This window comes from Mercenaria mercenaria, chromosome 5 (genome assembly GCF_021730395.1).
Source record: "Mercenaria mercenaria strain notata chromosome 5, MADL_Memer_1, whole genome shotgun sequence".
In the NCBI taxonomy this organism is placed as follows: domain Eukaryota; kingdom Metazoa; phylum Mollusca; class Bivalvia; order Venerida; family Veneridae; genus Mercenaria; species Mercenaria mercenaria.
This window is the reverse complement of record NC_069365.1, coordinates 65,139,271-65,156,582: the sequence shown is the minus strand read 5'-3', so window position 1 is coordinate 65,156,582 and position 17,312 is coordinate 65,139,271. Positions and strand designations below refer to the sequence as shown.

General features: G+C 33.1%; 1 protein-coding gene across 1 annotated transcript in view; it reads right to left on the bottom strand.

The window, feature by feature from the left end:
• LOC123557439 (CD109 antigen-like) overlaps positions 1-7,923 on the bottom strand; it is a 44,284-nt gene extending 36,361 nt beyond the window's left edge. Inside the window, exons 1-9 of the mRNA XM_045348892.2 lie at positions 7,879-7,923; positions 7,616-7,668; positions 5,134-5,333; positions 4,529-4,557; positions 3,837-4,011; positions 3,426-3,496; positions 3,122-3,244; positions 2,666-2,711; positions 209-293 (exon numbers count right to left, since the gene is read on the bottom strand). Of these exons, the coding sequence (XP_045204827.2) occupies positions 209-293; positions 2,666-2,711; positions 3,122-3,244; positions 3,426-3,496; positions 3,837-4,011; positions 4,529-4,557; positions 5,134-5,333; positions 7,616-7,668; positions 7,879-7,881 (785 nt within the window). The 5' untranslated portion in view covers positions 7,882-7,923. The remainder of the gene's footprint in view (positions 1-208; positions 294-2,665; positions 2,712-3,121; positions 3,245-3,425; positions 3,497-3,836; positions 4,012-4,528; positions 4,558-5,133; positions 5,334-7,615; positions 7,669-7,878) is intronic.
• Positions 7,924-17,312: the final 9,389 nt, after the last annotated feature.

Below are 17,312 nucleotides of genomic sequence, written 5' to 3'. Positions count from 1 at the left end.
CGATTCAATAAATTCACGGTTATCGACGAATTCGAAAGAGAGTAAAATGCGATACAAGACTAAATATTCCGTCCCGTCACGGCATTTCAAAAATTAAAATCATGCAAATTGCATTGTTAATACAAGATTTTTTTCCCGTTAATATATGCCCGGATCAAGTGAAAAGGTTGGTTTTTTAGGCAAAAATACATATTAACAAGAAATTTACTTTGCCGTCACAGTTCCCTTCAGCTCCGGGTTGTTAACGGTTCCAAATGGCGGAAGCTTTACTGATACCTCGTACTTCGGTAAAACTGAGACAAAAAAGCAAAACCATATTATTTATTCAATATCATAATTGAGGAAAACTCACACTTAGTGAGCAACACAACTGTGTAGGATAGAACAATTGTGTAGGATAGAAAGTACAAAAGCAAAAGCCTTTTTAAAACCTCGAAAACGAAGTAGACTTTGGAGTTGTACCAAACCTTGTAAACAAACTAGACGTTGGAAGTGTACAAAACATTGTAAACAAACTAGACGTTGGAGGTGTACCAAACCCTGTAAACAAAATAGACGTTGGAGGTGTGCCAAACCTTGTACACGGACTAGACGTTGGAGGTGTACCAAACCTTGTAAAGATCACTAGACTTTGGAGGTGTATCAAACCTTGTAAACAAACTAGACGTTGGAGGTATACCAAACCTTGTAAGCAAACCAGACGTTGGAGGTAAACCAAACTTTGTAATCAAACTAAACGTTCGAGGTGTACCAAACCTTGTAAACAAACTAGACGTTTGAGGTGTAACAAATCTTGTAAACAAACTAGACGTTGGATGTGTACCAAACCTTGTACACGGACTAGACGTTGGAGCTGTACCAAACCTTATAAACGAAGTAGACGTTGGAGGTGTACCAAACCTTGTACACGGACTAGACGTTGGAGATGTACCAAACCTTGTACACGGGCTAGACGTTGGAGGTGTACCAAACGTTGTAAAAACACTAGACGTTGCAGATGTACCAAACCTTGTGAACGAAGTAGACTTTGGAGATGTACCAAACCTTGTAAACAAACTAGACGTTCGTGGTGTACCAAACCTTGTAAACAAATTTGCCGTAGTTGGAAAGTTTTTTCCAGTAATATATGTATAAACTTGTATACACCATATTTTGAACAAAATAACCAGGAATGATAGTAGCTTGAGATTGTTTTCAAGAAAATCGTATGTTTCCAACCGCTAACCATGTAGAAATTGTAAAATGCCACATATTAATGGCGATAACGCAATTGAAAAATAATAAACCGTATCATTCCGACGAAACACAACACGGCCTGACAGTGGTAACTAATAAAGTTTGGTGGAATTCCAACCAGTGGTATAGGAGAAGTAGCAAAGGCATCAAAGAATTTGACCAATTAAAGGTCATGGCTCCAATGACAATCACTTAATCAGAACATGACGATGATATGCACAACTAGGCTTCACACTAATTACTCGTTGGGTTTGGTAAAATTCAACAAGTGGTAAACATCAAGTAGTGCAAACACTGTTTAATATAACAAACCAAGGACCATAACTCTTCTGAAAATCACTGAAACGGAGCATGACGATGACTTGCAAAACTAGAGTTGGCACTGATAACTCCTGTAAGGTTTTATGGAAATCTACCTAATGGTGTAAAAAATAATGAAATTTGCGAATAAATGGCCATAACTCCCCTGAAAATCACTGAACCGGAACAAGCCAATAATACACATAATAAGACTTAGAACTGATAATTCCTGTAACGTTTTTTGTAGAAGTCCGCCCTATTACATAAGAGAAGTGACCAAAGCACAATAAAATTTGAAGAATCAAGGGCTATAACTCTAAGCTTAGCAATGATCACTTTTATGAAGTTTGGTATAATTCTTCCCGGTGGTATTGGAGCAGTTGCGTGGACAATGTAAAATACGATAAATCAAGGCCCATTACACTACTGAAAATCACTGAACCGGAACATGCCTACAACATGCACAGTGAGGCTTGGCACTGATCACTCCTGTACGGTTTGGTGAAAATCCACCCGATGATATAACAGAAGTGGCTAAAACGTCATAAAATTTGATGAATCAAAGCATAACTCCGCTGAAAATCATCAAACCTGGTTATGCTGACGATATGCAAAACTAAGCTTGGCATTGATAAATCTTTTTAAGTTTGATATAAATCAACCTCGTGGTTCGAAGGAGTTGCGAGTGGACAAACTCAGAACTGTATCGGGACAAAGTATATAGTACTGGAAAACGAACAAATGGGGAGATAATAGTAAAGACAGAAAAAATAAATTAATTAACGTTCCGGTCGGTTCTTACAAACTAACACATTTCCTCACTGGCATCTTACATATAATATATTATCATGAAAGTTTCATATAAATTCCTAATGTAATCTATATACAATATATAAACCGTTTACGTGCAGAGAATATAAATTTGTGTGTCCGTTAAATAAATAATTTACCGGTAAATTTAATTGATATACTGAAAACAGTTTTCTTTTGAAGTTATGTCCCTTGTGCTCTTTCCGTCCCTGCTATTTGTCAGTATGAAAGTGATATGTTTTACATGGTGTGTCACAATGTAGTATTGGCAATACTCAAGAATCACATTTTCGGGATTTACTGTTAAACGTATACCTACCATACTCAAGCACCTCAAAACCCATTGTCTCGCTGTTTTCTGTATCCTGAAAATTATAATTTATTTTCGAAAAAAAAACTTGATTTTCTATATATACGGTATACGATAATTCAATTATTCATGGCTGGTTAACATAAATTAGCATAACAGAACAGAACACCTAATGCAACAAACAGGAATGACGTAAACGTATTCTAACGTCTGATGGCAATGTTTAAATTGTTTTCAGCTCATTCCTTTGTTGGTATGTCAATGAAATTCTTTTATATACTTATCTATTGTAGTGATTCTATGTTTACAGACACCGAAACAACGTATTCGACAGTACTTTTTCATTACATATGTACCCCTATCTACGACACTTTTATCAGCGGATATATTACATAATGTTAGCTCTTACAATAATGTTCAGTGATGCCAATACAATATAAATGTTTGACATGACACGCGTCTTACCCTTAATTTCACACGAATTCTCCAGTATCCTAGAACTGGTTGCTCTGACAGCTGAAGCTCTCCAGAAAATCCGTACAAACCACTGACATTAACGTGCTCCTTTATCTTATTATTTCTCGGATCCTGCAGTTCAACAAGTACATATCAATATACATTTCCTATAGTGAATTGAATTCTTAATCGACATAAGCAAATATTACAAGAATTTTGTTTTCAGTTCTTTCACCAAAACTACCCACTGGGTATGTGATTTTGCATTTTTTGCAATGCCTTATAGCGTTTTAACAATAGTGTAAAGTGTTACCATTATATCGATGTTCATGACTGGGTCCTTGGGCTTCATGTCCTTATCGACTACAAATACACGATAACGCACTGAAAGAAATGGTTAAAGAAACCTTGTTAGCAAAACTTATTCAGGATGAAAGAAGGAACACGATGTCAAAGAATCGCAACAGCAATGACAGGGAAAACTTATCAAGTAAGGAATAAGGGAAAAACTATGCAAGCGGATATTTCTGAACTGTAATAAAAAAGGGAGAGCAAACACACGGAATCACAATGACAGTATGAAAAAAACATATTCGAAATAGGTGATGGAAAGAAAAAAATATGTTAGTGAAAACATCACAAGTCCATATATTTTGTAATCGAAACTTAACCGACCAAGACCACATGCGTTTGGACATTTGAAATGGACGTGTACACTTGTTACCTTTTTGGCCGGTTTTATATACGGCTTTATCAGTTTGTATGAAGATGTAATCCGTTTTCATGTCTCGTTGCCTAAAATACCCAATGCTTATTGTCGTCATATTTTCAAAGTTTAAGATGCCGCTCCCTCTTATGTAAATATGATACATTGCATATCTTTCTAAGTCGTCTGGAACCTGAAACAAATTGACTATTCAAATAGCTTATGCAACATAGCAAGTAATTTGTCAAACATATTTTATACAAATCTTTCACACACGAGACGCGTGTGTACTTTGGGTAGTATAGCGTTGTCCAGTTGTAAGGAAACTATCACTACATAATTAAAACAAATCATTGTACTGGTGCCGTAAAATTACATGTCGTGGTAACTAAAATGTTGTAATGGTCTCCTGTTACGTAATTTATTTCAGTGCATTATTTCACATGCATAAGACAATACGACTTTTAGAGCGATGTCGACAAACCTTTGGATCAATCATTATTACACGGCCATTATAAAAACAAAATGTTACAACTGTCTTCACCGCCTGTGTATTATTTTTTATGGGATGCGAATCCGTATTAAACGGTGCAATACGGGTTTTCTAAAACACTTGGGACTAATACATTTTAATTCTTACAGCGGCGCTACAATTGTTTTCTAGCAAGATTGAATTGACGAAATGCTAAATACAGGTAGTAAAAGCTTACTTTCAAGTTGATAGTTCCCTCTTGTGTGCCTGTGTTTAAAGAAGAAAGTCAGATATGTAAGTGACGTCTTTAAATGTAAACGAACATCGTACCAGTGTAACACTGTACTAAAATAGCATAAATACCAACTGCAAAACATTCAGCAATGTGACTGGTATACGTACTTGTTTCCGTCTGTAGATGACAGTTTCCAGATGACAATTATCATTTCACACTATTAATATACTGAATTCATGAGTAATATATATTATTTATCTATTTTTCCCTACGCAACACCCCTACCCCCAGTTCGAATATAACATTTACAACAGCGTGGGTTAGACAGATATGGCAACATATTATGTAAAGGGCGGGAATTTTGCTGATTAGGATGGATTTCGTGTCTAGTGGTATGGTTCACGACCACAAACCAGGGGTAGTGACTTCTATACAACGCTTTCTGATAAGATTTCAACTTAAACTCCGTAAATAAAATGTGGTTTTTTTACATATTTCACTCAAAAGAACTAGAGGTCTGAGGTTCTCCTGTTGTTTTTCAAATACTTTTAACAACAAACGACATGAAATAAACTGTAGATTGATGCAAAATAGTAATATAAAAATACCTGATGACAGAGACAAGCTGCCTGAGGCTTTTGTTACATTCTTCTCACCGGCGTCAGAATAATTTGAAAATAAAAGTCGGGCCTCAATAGTTTCATAAGCAACTGGTCGCAAGAGTTTGAAATAGATAGAAAAATCTGATCCCTCTATATATGACGGGAACAAAGCCATGTAGCTCCCCTGTGCTAAACTTCCCGAACTCCTATGGGGAAGAAACAATCAGAATTAGAATAGTAACAAGAAGAATTTTTCATTCTATACAGAAAATGAAACCTTTTCAAAATAATCTTGAAAAGCATGTTAAGTATTTGAATCGTATACATTCAATTTTAAAACAAAAGTCCCTGCCGCTGCTTATGTTGAAAGTTGAATAAACTTTAAACTTTCCAGAATATAATAATGTTTATGTCTATTGTGTTCTAGTAACAGTTGTAACACATATACACATATATTTCTGTATCTCTATTTAATTCTTTAGAATAGACAGTTTTACATTAATGACAAGTTTTAAGGCATGAAAACGAAACAATGCTCTGAATGTGAACAATTCTTTAATGTTGTGCTTATTGTTCTTTTCTAAGCATTTAGAATGAGATTGTCACAAGTTCACTTATTTGTCATCTGAAAACTGCAGTCAGTAAATTGTTTTAATTAATTTGTATCCTTAACGATTAAATTGTAATTAATACAGTTCTGAAATTAAAGAACCGATTCAAAACAGAATAGTTTGAATAGTGGTTAAGGTGTTTTGAAGTTGCTTCCTTATATCAGAATATTTAGAATGTTTGACCAGTGATGATGCATTGTATACCTATATATTCTTAAAATGAATGAATAACATGAAAAATGTCCATATAAGATAGCCACAGCGTTCCATACAGAAACATAGCCTGTGTAATATTTAATATATATTTCAGACGTTTTCATAGTTAACAAAAGAATATTATCTTAAAATTTATTCCTTACAAATTGCGTAAATCAGTATTTTGATAATTCTGGCTTCAATTTCCTCTTACATATCTGTTAAATAGAACCAACGGTAGTGTTAACGCATATTAAATTGCGTCATGGAAACAAATAAACTGTCCGACAAGTAAAGAAACATACTGTTCTTTTAAAGGAAAGGCAATGCTGTTTTTATATTAATTCAATTTGCTAGGATTTTTTGAAAGAAAGAATTTTCAAAATCGGCTTAAAAAGTTAGAAAGTTATGAGCATTTAAATATTTGACCATAATGCTGGCCATTTTGTTTCCATGGCAACAAAAAAAAATGGCGGATTTTAATTTCTAGATATATATTTGAACAGTTTTTAGTTGTTTCTGTAAAATAACTTCTCTACTTTTTGCAGCTATAATAAAAAAAAATATCATGTTTTACATTTTTACACTCAATATAGATATGAAATCAATGTATTATAAAGGCTATTTGCTAAAAAAGAATTCAGCAGTGTGTAAATGACATAATAAACACACTAAAATGGCTGTCTCCGTGATCAGCCATTTTTTTTTAAATTTCAAACTGCCATATCTTTTTTAATAGTGGTCAGATTTTAAAAGTTCTTTCAGCGTTATGAAAGGCCTGATGATGGTTTCATATAGAATTAACTTATTTTCACATATTTCTTGCCCTTTAACAGTTAGTCCTATAACTGGAGAAAAAAATCAACCAATACCAAACCATAGAACGAAAGGATTGTTTCAGATCACAATTGAACAACATATAAAACATACATATTACTTTACAAAACAGTTGTCAATTTAGTGATGGACTGCATAAAGGGACAACGCTTTTTAAAATTTATCATTTTCAAAGAATTGTTACACGCATTTGCATGCAATAATGTCCCTCTGTTGAAATGTCACATAATTACCTGGAAAGTAGTTTTCGGCAAATATCTATTTTATTTCTTTACAAATGGCATTCATTTTAAAAGTGGGACAACTTTTTTTGATAATATTCTAATTATCAGCTTGTACCAGACAGTACGGTAGAACATATAATAGACAGGTAGACTGTTGGTAAAGATACCTTTTTCTTACAATAACGCAATACATGTATTAATTATCTTTCTAGACTATTTTCTAAATAATTGACACAATAAAATAATTAAAATGGTAACATTACATGTGTAAAATATGTTACATACTGATGCTTCCTTAAGTGTTTGTTTACTCTATATTTCAAACAATACATCATCAATTATTTATAACATTTAATTATATCATTTTCTGGCAGGGGGAAATGCGACTTGGTCGATGTTCGATATCAATAAATGTGTTTATTACTACAAAAATCCTCAACCGAAACAATATTTCAGATATTTTTAAAATGCCAAAATTCTCCCTGAAATTGCATAAAACAGAAGTAGTTTTAAAATCAGAGGAACATGTTCAGATACGTGCACAAACTGAATCCTCTGGTACTTAAATTTACTTACACATTGATAAATGATAAGTTTACAATTATAGCAGAAATAACTTACTGAGCATCTGTCAAAGTTAGGGTCAGCACGAGTATGAGAGAAATGAACATTGTCTGAAATTTAAAATTGGTAATTGATTAACAATTTACAAAACGTATTTGAATTCCAAAATTTAATCACATATTTTTTCTGATTGTAGTTTTTTTTTATATAAAAAAACTATTATCATACAATATCTATCTGAACTACAGTTTTCTATTAATTATAAAACCAGTAAACAAAGAAATATACAAAATATACAATGTTGTAATTGTTTCTCTTACCATTTCAGTACAATCATCAGAGTATTTAATATAAATAGTATCACAGTAATTATATGAACAAACTTACTAAATGAAAACAAAATAAGAAAACGTGAGTTTATAATACCTGCATCTTTACGTTAGATAAACGACGTCTGTCAACTTGTACAGGTATCGCCTTATTTTGCATCGGAAAATGAAATACCCAACGGCACCGAGACAACCACATTAACGTGATGCTCAAAGGACGGCTTCCCTGGGGGTCACCTAAGGTGATTATAAAGGTCGCGTAAACAAAATAATTATAAACTAAACTATGATGTCTGGCTGGCTGTATATCATCTAAAGATATAGCAAAAAGACTGTTGCATGTCTTACCTGTTGGGTCGTTAGTATTCATGAGACATTATTGCCACGCAAAATAAGAGGGTCATTCAGTAAATGTGCAACTGTCCTAATACTAGTACCTAATCAATCCATCGTTACTATATCACGCTGTGTAAGACCTAGAACATATTATCAAATACCCTGAATTAATATTTTTACAAGATTTTTAGCGAGAATGTTGCAAGAACAAATAATACAGTTCTTATTTCTTTTCATAACAGAAGTTACAACTTTTTTTAACAGAAGTTTATGGCATGTCAAACGTTGCTAAATTATATATGTATGTAATTATTATTGTATGTTTGTTATTGTTATTCAATGTCTTGTCATTCATATTCTAAGTCTTACCATTGTTATTCTATATGTCGTTATTCTTATTGTATCTTTGATATTATTATACAATGTCGTGTCATTCATATTCTAAGTCTTACCATTGTTATTCTAAATGTCGTTATTCTTATTGCATGTTCGATATTCTTATGGTAAACGTCATTATTGTTATTCTATATTTCGTTATTCTTATTGTATCTTTGATATTGTTATTCAATGTCGTGTCATTCATATTCTAAGTATTGCAATTGTTATTGTATATGTCGTTATTCTTATTGTATGTTCGATATTCTTATGGTAAAAATCATCATTGTTGTTCAATATCTGACGATTCTATTTACAAAACGTGTCATTCTTATTCTATGTTATGTGACTGTTTTTGTATAGCGTAGCTGTGCTATTTATATCGCGGGAAATTGCACATACAATAAGAATATCAAACTTACAACAACAATAACGTCTTTTACAATAAGAATATCGAACATACAATAAGAATAACGACATATACAATAACAATGGTAATACTTAGAATAACAATAATGACTTTTACCATAAGAATATCGAACATACCATAAGAATAACGACATATATATTAACAATAGCAAATTTTAGAATATGAATGACACGACATTGAATAACAATAACAAACATACAGTAATAATAACATACATATATAGTTTAGCAACGTTTGACATGCCATAGTATGAGGTTACAAATTACGTGTTTATTTTCATTTTAACCTGATTTTATCCTATAATCTGAAAGAAAACAGGCAGTAAATAAATCAAAATCGCGCACATTTTCTCTTTTGCTTAGCAATACAGTCATTATATTACTAGAAGACAATTATTTTGAATTATGTTGATACGGAAAAATATACTTTCATGATAAACTTAAAGCGATGTAAAATGTAAATATAAAGATTAATTCATCTACTTTGCAATTAAACGATTTGCCTTTGCAGACATATTCAAGGACATAGATAAGTGCAATTTTTCGGTGGTGGCGGGATAAAACTTTTCCTCGAGGTCTTTATCAAAATTCAATTATGCTGCCATTGGAAATCTTGCGTTATTTCATATACGAAGCAAGACATAATTTAAATCCTTCATTTGTCGCTAAACAACAGAAAAACGTTAAAGAATTATTTATGTAGCTGTAATTACTGGAGTAAGTATTTAATTATGTAACACCTAAAATTTTGTAGCAACACTTGCATTATATATTATATCTATTCATTCATTTATCTAAGTCTCATACATATACTATTAATTGCATACAATCATACAATACATTTTAAAATACACTAATTGTTTATAATGGCCATTCTTTAAAAGAATTACAAGAGACTATTGGCCAGTAAGGTACATACATATCATTGGCATTTATATGATTAAATGATGAATGATTGAGTCCATTGTTAATAAAAAAAAACAATTAAAACTTATTAAAAAAAGTATATGACCCTTTAGTGAGAACAACAGCCCAAACAGTAACCCGGTTATATTTGTGTGGGACTTTGACAGAGGGATCGGCCGTTCACCAGGCCCATGGATTTGATGTGTCATTTATAAACACTGTTTTTTCCAACCTGTCGGAAGTTGCATGTAAATGTACATGTGCGTGCCAATTGCTAGTATTTGTGAATCATTATGCTATAAATGTCTAACACATGGGCTCCAATGTTTAATTGACAAATAGTCTAGCCAAAGACACTTGTGGCTTTGATAATCTTATAATTATTATTGGTCAGCAATGTTCTGCATATTACCATCACACAGACATATCTGACGAACATGAACAAGTTTACTAATTATCTGGTGGCATTTTGAAAAAACCCTAATATACTATCAGGTATAAACATACTCAAGATTACAAATTTCTCCTCATTGTTTACATACAGTGACCTTGTTTCGGACAATTTTATTTAACTTAACCTGACACAAACGCAAATGCTATTGGTGTCCATCGATTCAGCCCTTAAAAAGCTTTCCATCCATATATATATATATATCATTACCTGTCATGGTCTATTATCAGCAAATCTCTTCGATATTTTCATCGGAACAAGGCCACTGTATGTAAGCAATGAGGAGGAATTTGTAATCTTGAGTATATTTATGCCTGATAATATATTAGGGTATTTTCCACCAGATACCAAGAAAACATGTTCATGTTCGCCAGATATGTCTGTGTGATGGTAATATGCAGAACATTGCTGACCACTTGTCAAAGTCACAAGTGTCTGTGCCTGCAGTGAGTAAAGAACAACTGATACATTAATTATCATGTTATGTTTACTGTATTCCCAATTTTTCATAGCTCAGTGAATCGTCGTCACATTTCGCTGAAAGCATGTCCTCTATATTTTTGTTAATTTTGTTTACAATATACCATGCTTTATTTACAAAATTTACTTAAGATTTAAAACTTGATAATATGAACACCGTCTTATCATAAACCATGTTGTTTTGTATTAGTTATTTGTTATTAATTGTTGATTTATTTAATGTAGCAACGTACCCTCCTTAAAAAAATTCCATGATCCCTATTTAATACTTACAACTGTTACATATTTCAACAGCGCTTGTCTTGCACACATAATATATCCCATTATCCACCAATCTGTATAAACTTACTGTTAAATACATGCTTATGATGCTGCAAGGTCGGTTGCTATCTGCAATGCGAGAGAGAACAACAAAAGTCAGTTAGATCTAGTTAAAATCCATTCAATATTGGTTGCAATGTGACCTGCCTACATATGCAATGTTTTATAAATAATATTCCTTCAGGGATAATCCTCCTTCAGGATTAATACGAAAATGTAATATATAAGCTACTTTACGAAGGTGAATACTGTAACTGTATCATACAGTGTACTCAGTCATCCAATTGCATTACTCGAATAAGTGGGCGAGACAATCTTAAGCCGGTACTAGGGGGCGTGAGAGGTGTTGCACATTTCATTACCTCTCATGAACAGACTCAATCAAACCGAGTCTGCTATTATTCTTGTTGTATTCTTCGCTTTCAAAGGATCTTTTTACAGACTTTATACTATAATGCATGTATACACTGAACAAAAACACAAAATAGAAGGTAACTATATGTTAATATTTTATAGTATAATACATGTATACATTGAACAAAAATAGTATCAAGGAACTCCGTGCCTGTCTCCTGACGTCTGATATATGTTATGTATATTCAGAACGTAACTCGTCAAAGTGGACAGCCATCACTAATACATATAAATGTGGTACCGTAGGGAATGCAAGGGCTGATAGATTTGAACTTTGACTAATGTTATGTATATGTCATTCTCCTTTAGGCTTCACTTTATTGATAGTTCATTGTTTACTGACCTAGTTTTGAGACGTCATGTCAATTAATTGTTTATATTCTATGGTTTTCCAGAGTGTTCTGCTACAATACCGACCTAGCTTTGAGACATGTCCATAAGTTGTTTATATTCTATGGTGTTCCAGAATGTTCTAACATAATACTGATAAACAGGGTGTTACAATTATTTTTGGGTCGGGGCTTTGCTCCGACTCAATGGAATTAAAGACGGAAAATGAAAAGCCACTACACTTGTTAGTGCAAAACGGCAAATTACATATTCTTCATCCTCTGAAAAATAAGTGCAGCTACAACAAAGCGCATGAATATGGCCTAATTAAGGCTATTTTTAATCGCCAGTGACGTCATCAATATATGTTATGTGTACCGCGTGATAGACACAACAAACACGATGGCTTCTGAGAAACTGTTCTCAATAAAAATTGACGGAAACCGTGTTCCAGGGGCGAAGTTTCGCTTAAATGATATAAATGAGCATTCAGTATTTAAGGTGCAACGTTGGCTTGAATGCCTTGGATTATCTACCAATGGAAATAAACCGGAAATTATAGTAGAAAAGCTTCGTAAAGTATAACGTCGCTCTGCAAACACTTGCCATGACTTGATTCAGTCTAAATCCGTTACTTATAATTGCAGCATCGAATGCTCGCTTTCACTTTTTAATCCTAGCTTATTTTGTTGCATGTATATCTTAAATACTTTATAATTTTTAAGACAGGAAAATGTGCAGACTGGAAATTATACACTGTTTTTTTCAAAGTGAAAGTACCATGTAGCCTACTGACTACTGTATTTGAATGGGACTAAAATTTCATTTTTTTAATGGCTGCGTAATCTGTCTAAAGTAGCTAGGGAAATCTTCCTTTTTCTTGTAGATAAACAAGTCATATGAAATTTAAAATTTATCAAATATATGTAGCAGAAAAAAAGTTTTGCACATGTGTTTTGTGTCAAAATCTAGGACATGACTTTAACACCCTATAAATCTCTATCACTAAATTTTATGGCCAAAAGCACAATTGATTTGTCATTCATACACATATGTAGCGGTTCTAGTATCGGGTGACCTCAGTAGCCCAGTTGGTAGAGCATTGGCACGTTAAGTCGAAGGTTCGAGGTTCGAGTCCCGGTCGAGGCTGCAAAATTTCCCTGAGACTGTTACATTTAGAGGATCTACTGAGATGTTAACCCTTGGAGCTCATGCGGGGCAAAGCAGTTTGACTGGGGTGTGCATCTGAATTCGGTTAACAGTCTGCGTCAGACATTGGCAAAGAGTGCCAATCTCACGCAATAAGAGGGAAGGTGTGTAGCGGTTCTCGTATCGGGTGGCCTTTGTAGCTCAATTGGAAGAGCGTAGGCACGGTTAGCCGAAGGTTTGAGTCACGGTCTAGGCTGCACATTTTTCCTTTCCTGAGACTATTACACATACAAGAGTCCATAAACATCATCTTCATCTTGTTATCAAAAAGTGGCGGCTGTATGTGTCCATATAATACTGTTGAAAAACGGCGTTAAACCCAAAACAAACAAACAAAACGTACTTAGTTTTCAAAATATGGTTTATTTACAACGTACTTAGTTTGCAAAATATGTTTTCATCTTATCAAAATAGAATTTATGTGTAGCCAGCATGTGAAAGTACTTGTGAATTAGTTTCATTACATGCAGGCTAGGGGTCTGGTAATGACTAACGGACCCTTGGCGGTGCGGTAATCAAATTATATACTTGTAGTTGTACTGCTATGTACCATGTTAACAATGTATATGATAATTGCTGAGGAAAAGCTATAATTTATTGTCATAAACGTAGTTTTTGTTAAAAGTTCTCACGTTGGAGACATTAGTCACTGTTATAATCTACTCCGTCAGTAAAATGAATTCAGCAATTCAACAATTTCAAGTCGAAAATACTAAAAGTATAACTTAAACTTTATTATTTCTTCGTTCCCGGTGGCAGTAACAAATGCGAAATGAATGTTGTTACCGCTTTTGTTACCTGTACATATATTTTTATTTGATGTCAAGCAAAATTGAACCATTTGACCGAACATGTTACTGATGAAAAAAAGGAGCTCAGTACCTCAGTTCATACTTATACAGAATTCCATAATCATTAGTTTCAAACAATGTTACTTATTTCCTATGAAAAGTGTAACTTAATTAACTACTTGTCAATTTTATCATTTCAGGTGTTTGAGTGTATACCAGTAATAATGTTGGAAGTTTTAAGACAGACATTGTTATTTCTGTTGACAAGTGGGTACGAGCAGAAGGTACGAGACATTTAACAGACTGTGAGAAAGGAGTTCAACGACCATTCCAGTTCTTCCAATAACAGCCTGGATGATACTCTCAAACGCTTTTGTTATTGGTTGATATACGAAATATTATTGAATCTGCAAAAGTGACTGATTCTGTAAAGCAATCTGACAGACTCAGATAAAATGATGAGAACTTAAACAAGGAGTTCTATAAACGTTTTTTAAATATGAAAACAATGTACTAAATGTATAAATTTAATGTACTATGTAAAATAACTGCATTTAACAGCATTTTACTTGTTTTTATAGGCCAAGATAAAGAGTTAATTATTTTGAAATATAAAACAAGTATTAATACGGTCCTAAGACTTAGGACAAAATATGTAATTAATTTGTCGGAAGCCGCCATATTGGAATGAAGATTCATGTCATACTACCGGGCATAATTTGCAGTGCGGCGCTGTCACAAGTTTGACAAAAATCTTTTAAAAGATGAATTTCATTTACAAGCAGATTCTTAGTTTTCTTCACAGAAGTGCTTATTTATTTAGCAAGGTTGGACTAGCGCTATTTCTATTTTCTGATGATCACAACCATTTACTTTAGAGAGATCCGTAACAACGCTTTGATAAAGGATATTACATGAGTGTCTTTTCATATTGAATTTACTAAACGAGTTGAATAATATAATAAAATGCGAGGCTCTGCCAGGCATTTATTACGGTACGTGTTAGCGTTTCCTATCGAAACACCAAACATTCTATTTTCTTTCACTAAACAAGTCCATTTGACCAACGTCTCCTATATATTTTAAACAATGTCGACATCAAAGCTTTATTACACTAGTGTATTATCATTTTTACTCATTGGCTTTATTACATTACCGCGACATCTCTGAAGCTGAAATGTTTTAACTGTTATCAAAGGAATCCGAAAAAAAACTTTAAAAAAAGATAAAAAAAGGAAACAAAATTATTACTAATTAAATTATCACGTTTTTTTCGCCCGAGAACGAATATCTCTGGGTGCAAATGAAGAGTATTCAAAAGCATGTACTCTAATGAATTTTATGGCTGTTACATGAAATATAATACTGGCATTGCAGGAAAAGAGCGATTGAATTCAAGTTTTTGAACCCTGAAAATTTCGGGAAGTTCGTGAAGTTGAATATTGGGGGAAATATTTGTATGAATCATTTAACGCTTAATATTTATGCTACTGTAACATGTTAGGGGAGTTAGATACACACTGTCACACATTTTTGTCCTGTTTACCCATAGCCTGCTTAATTTCAATAATGAATATTTCCATTTTTGAGTCTGAAAATACTACCATTAATTGTAAAAATGGATGTTTACCAAAAAGATACTGACTGAATGGAAAACAGTGCAGGTCATGATCAGACTGCACAGATGTACATGCTGATTATGATCAGACTGCACAGATATTAAGCATCAAATGGTTTTAGATACAAATTTTATATTCACTTATAAACTTGAGAAGCTTACAGTTGAATTAATTTTGGATAAAGGTATATCTGAAGTCACTTGATCGGCGTCGGCGTTGCCAGGTTAAGTTTTATGTTTAGGTCAGCTTTCCTAATAAACTTTCAAAGCTATTGCTTAAAAACTTGCAACCTTGATCACCATCAATAACCGATTCTGTACAGCAAGAAGCATAACTCCATCATGCTTTATGCAAAAATTATGGTTCCTTTTGGACTCAGAAAATATCAGGTTTCTTGATTAAGTTTTGCGTTTAAGTAAACTTTTCTCCTTAACGGTCAAATCTGTTGCTTTAAAACTTTAAGTAGTTATTCACCATTAATAGCTGATTCTGCATGGCAAGTTCCGTACCTTTACATGGCTTTTTGCAAGAATTATTGCCCCGTTCGGACTTAGAAAATCATGGGTAGGACAATATTTCTATTATACAAAGACAAAAATTCAGATGAGCGTCTGCACCTGCAAGGCGGTGCTCTTGTTTACACATGATATTTAGTTGAGACTTATCTTTTTTACAGATATTTAGTTCAGACTTGTACTGATCATGAAATAGTTTGGAGTAAAAACGGTACTTTTTGAAAATTGAGTTGAGTGTTACAGTTGAATTTTCACAGAAAGCTTACAGCTAAGTAGACTATGATATATATTTTTCTAGTTTTTAAGAAATGTGAATGCAGCCAGTCTATATCCCATGTCCATCAGTTCTCAGAGAAAATCTCTAAAGTAGACTTGCATTTGTCACTATCATAAAGTGACAAAGTAAGAAAAATACGTGCCTTTATATCCAAAATGATTAAGATACTTGAGTATTTATGTAATGTAGTATATCATTACTAGTATTGACAAAAAATGTTCATGTTTTTGTATGTGCTCTTTAATAATGTTATGCTAATGCTGTTTGCTCATTATATGCCGTGGAAAATACTGTTCGATGTATCAGTTTAGTTTTAATAAACAATTTGTACAACATAGAGAAAAAATTGCAAAAGTTGAAATTTTGTGACAAAGTCTTTATTATCACCTTAATGGCTAGCAGTTGAGTTACGCTGACATACCTGGGACTTGGATTGCAATAATTATTTTTATTTTAAACATAGATATAGTATGTTTTACGTTGTATTGACATCTTTTGGAAGAAATTTGTATGGAAAATCTTACAAACCTAACACAAACCTGATATATTGGATTTGATTATTTTTAGCGATAAAGGAAAGACATTGATAAAATATTCATTTTCAAAGTTGAAGTGGTTACTGTCACATTTTGGAGTTGACTTTCAGTTGAATATTGTTATGCTTAAACACCTAGGGCTTGAATTTAAGTGCATGCATAACATTAGGGTCTAGACCTACTTTATATTTGAAATACATATAAACTGTTGCAATGGTGTTTTCATTATTTAATACAGCCGACTTTAACGAAGCTGCTGAATGTCTTCCAACAGCGGCAATAGGTGTACAATGTGTTCCAAGTTGCCTAATTTTTCTGATTACTGTGAATAACCTGTTCTAATACTCAAACCGAAGATCTAAATGACAATCTGTTTGCTGGCAGCCACCTTTATTGTGCAATGTCCTCAGTAAATCCATCTTTGGAATTGACAGAT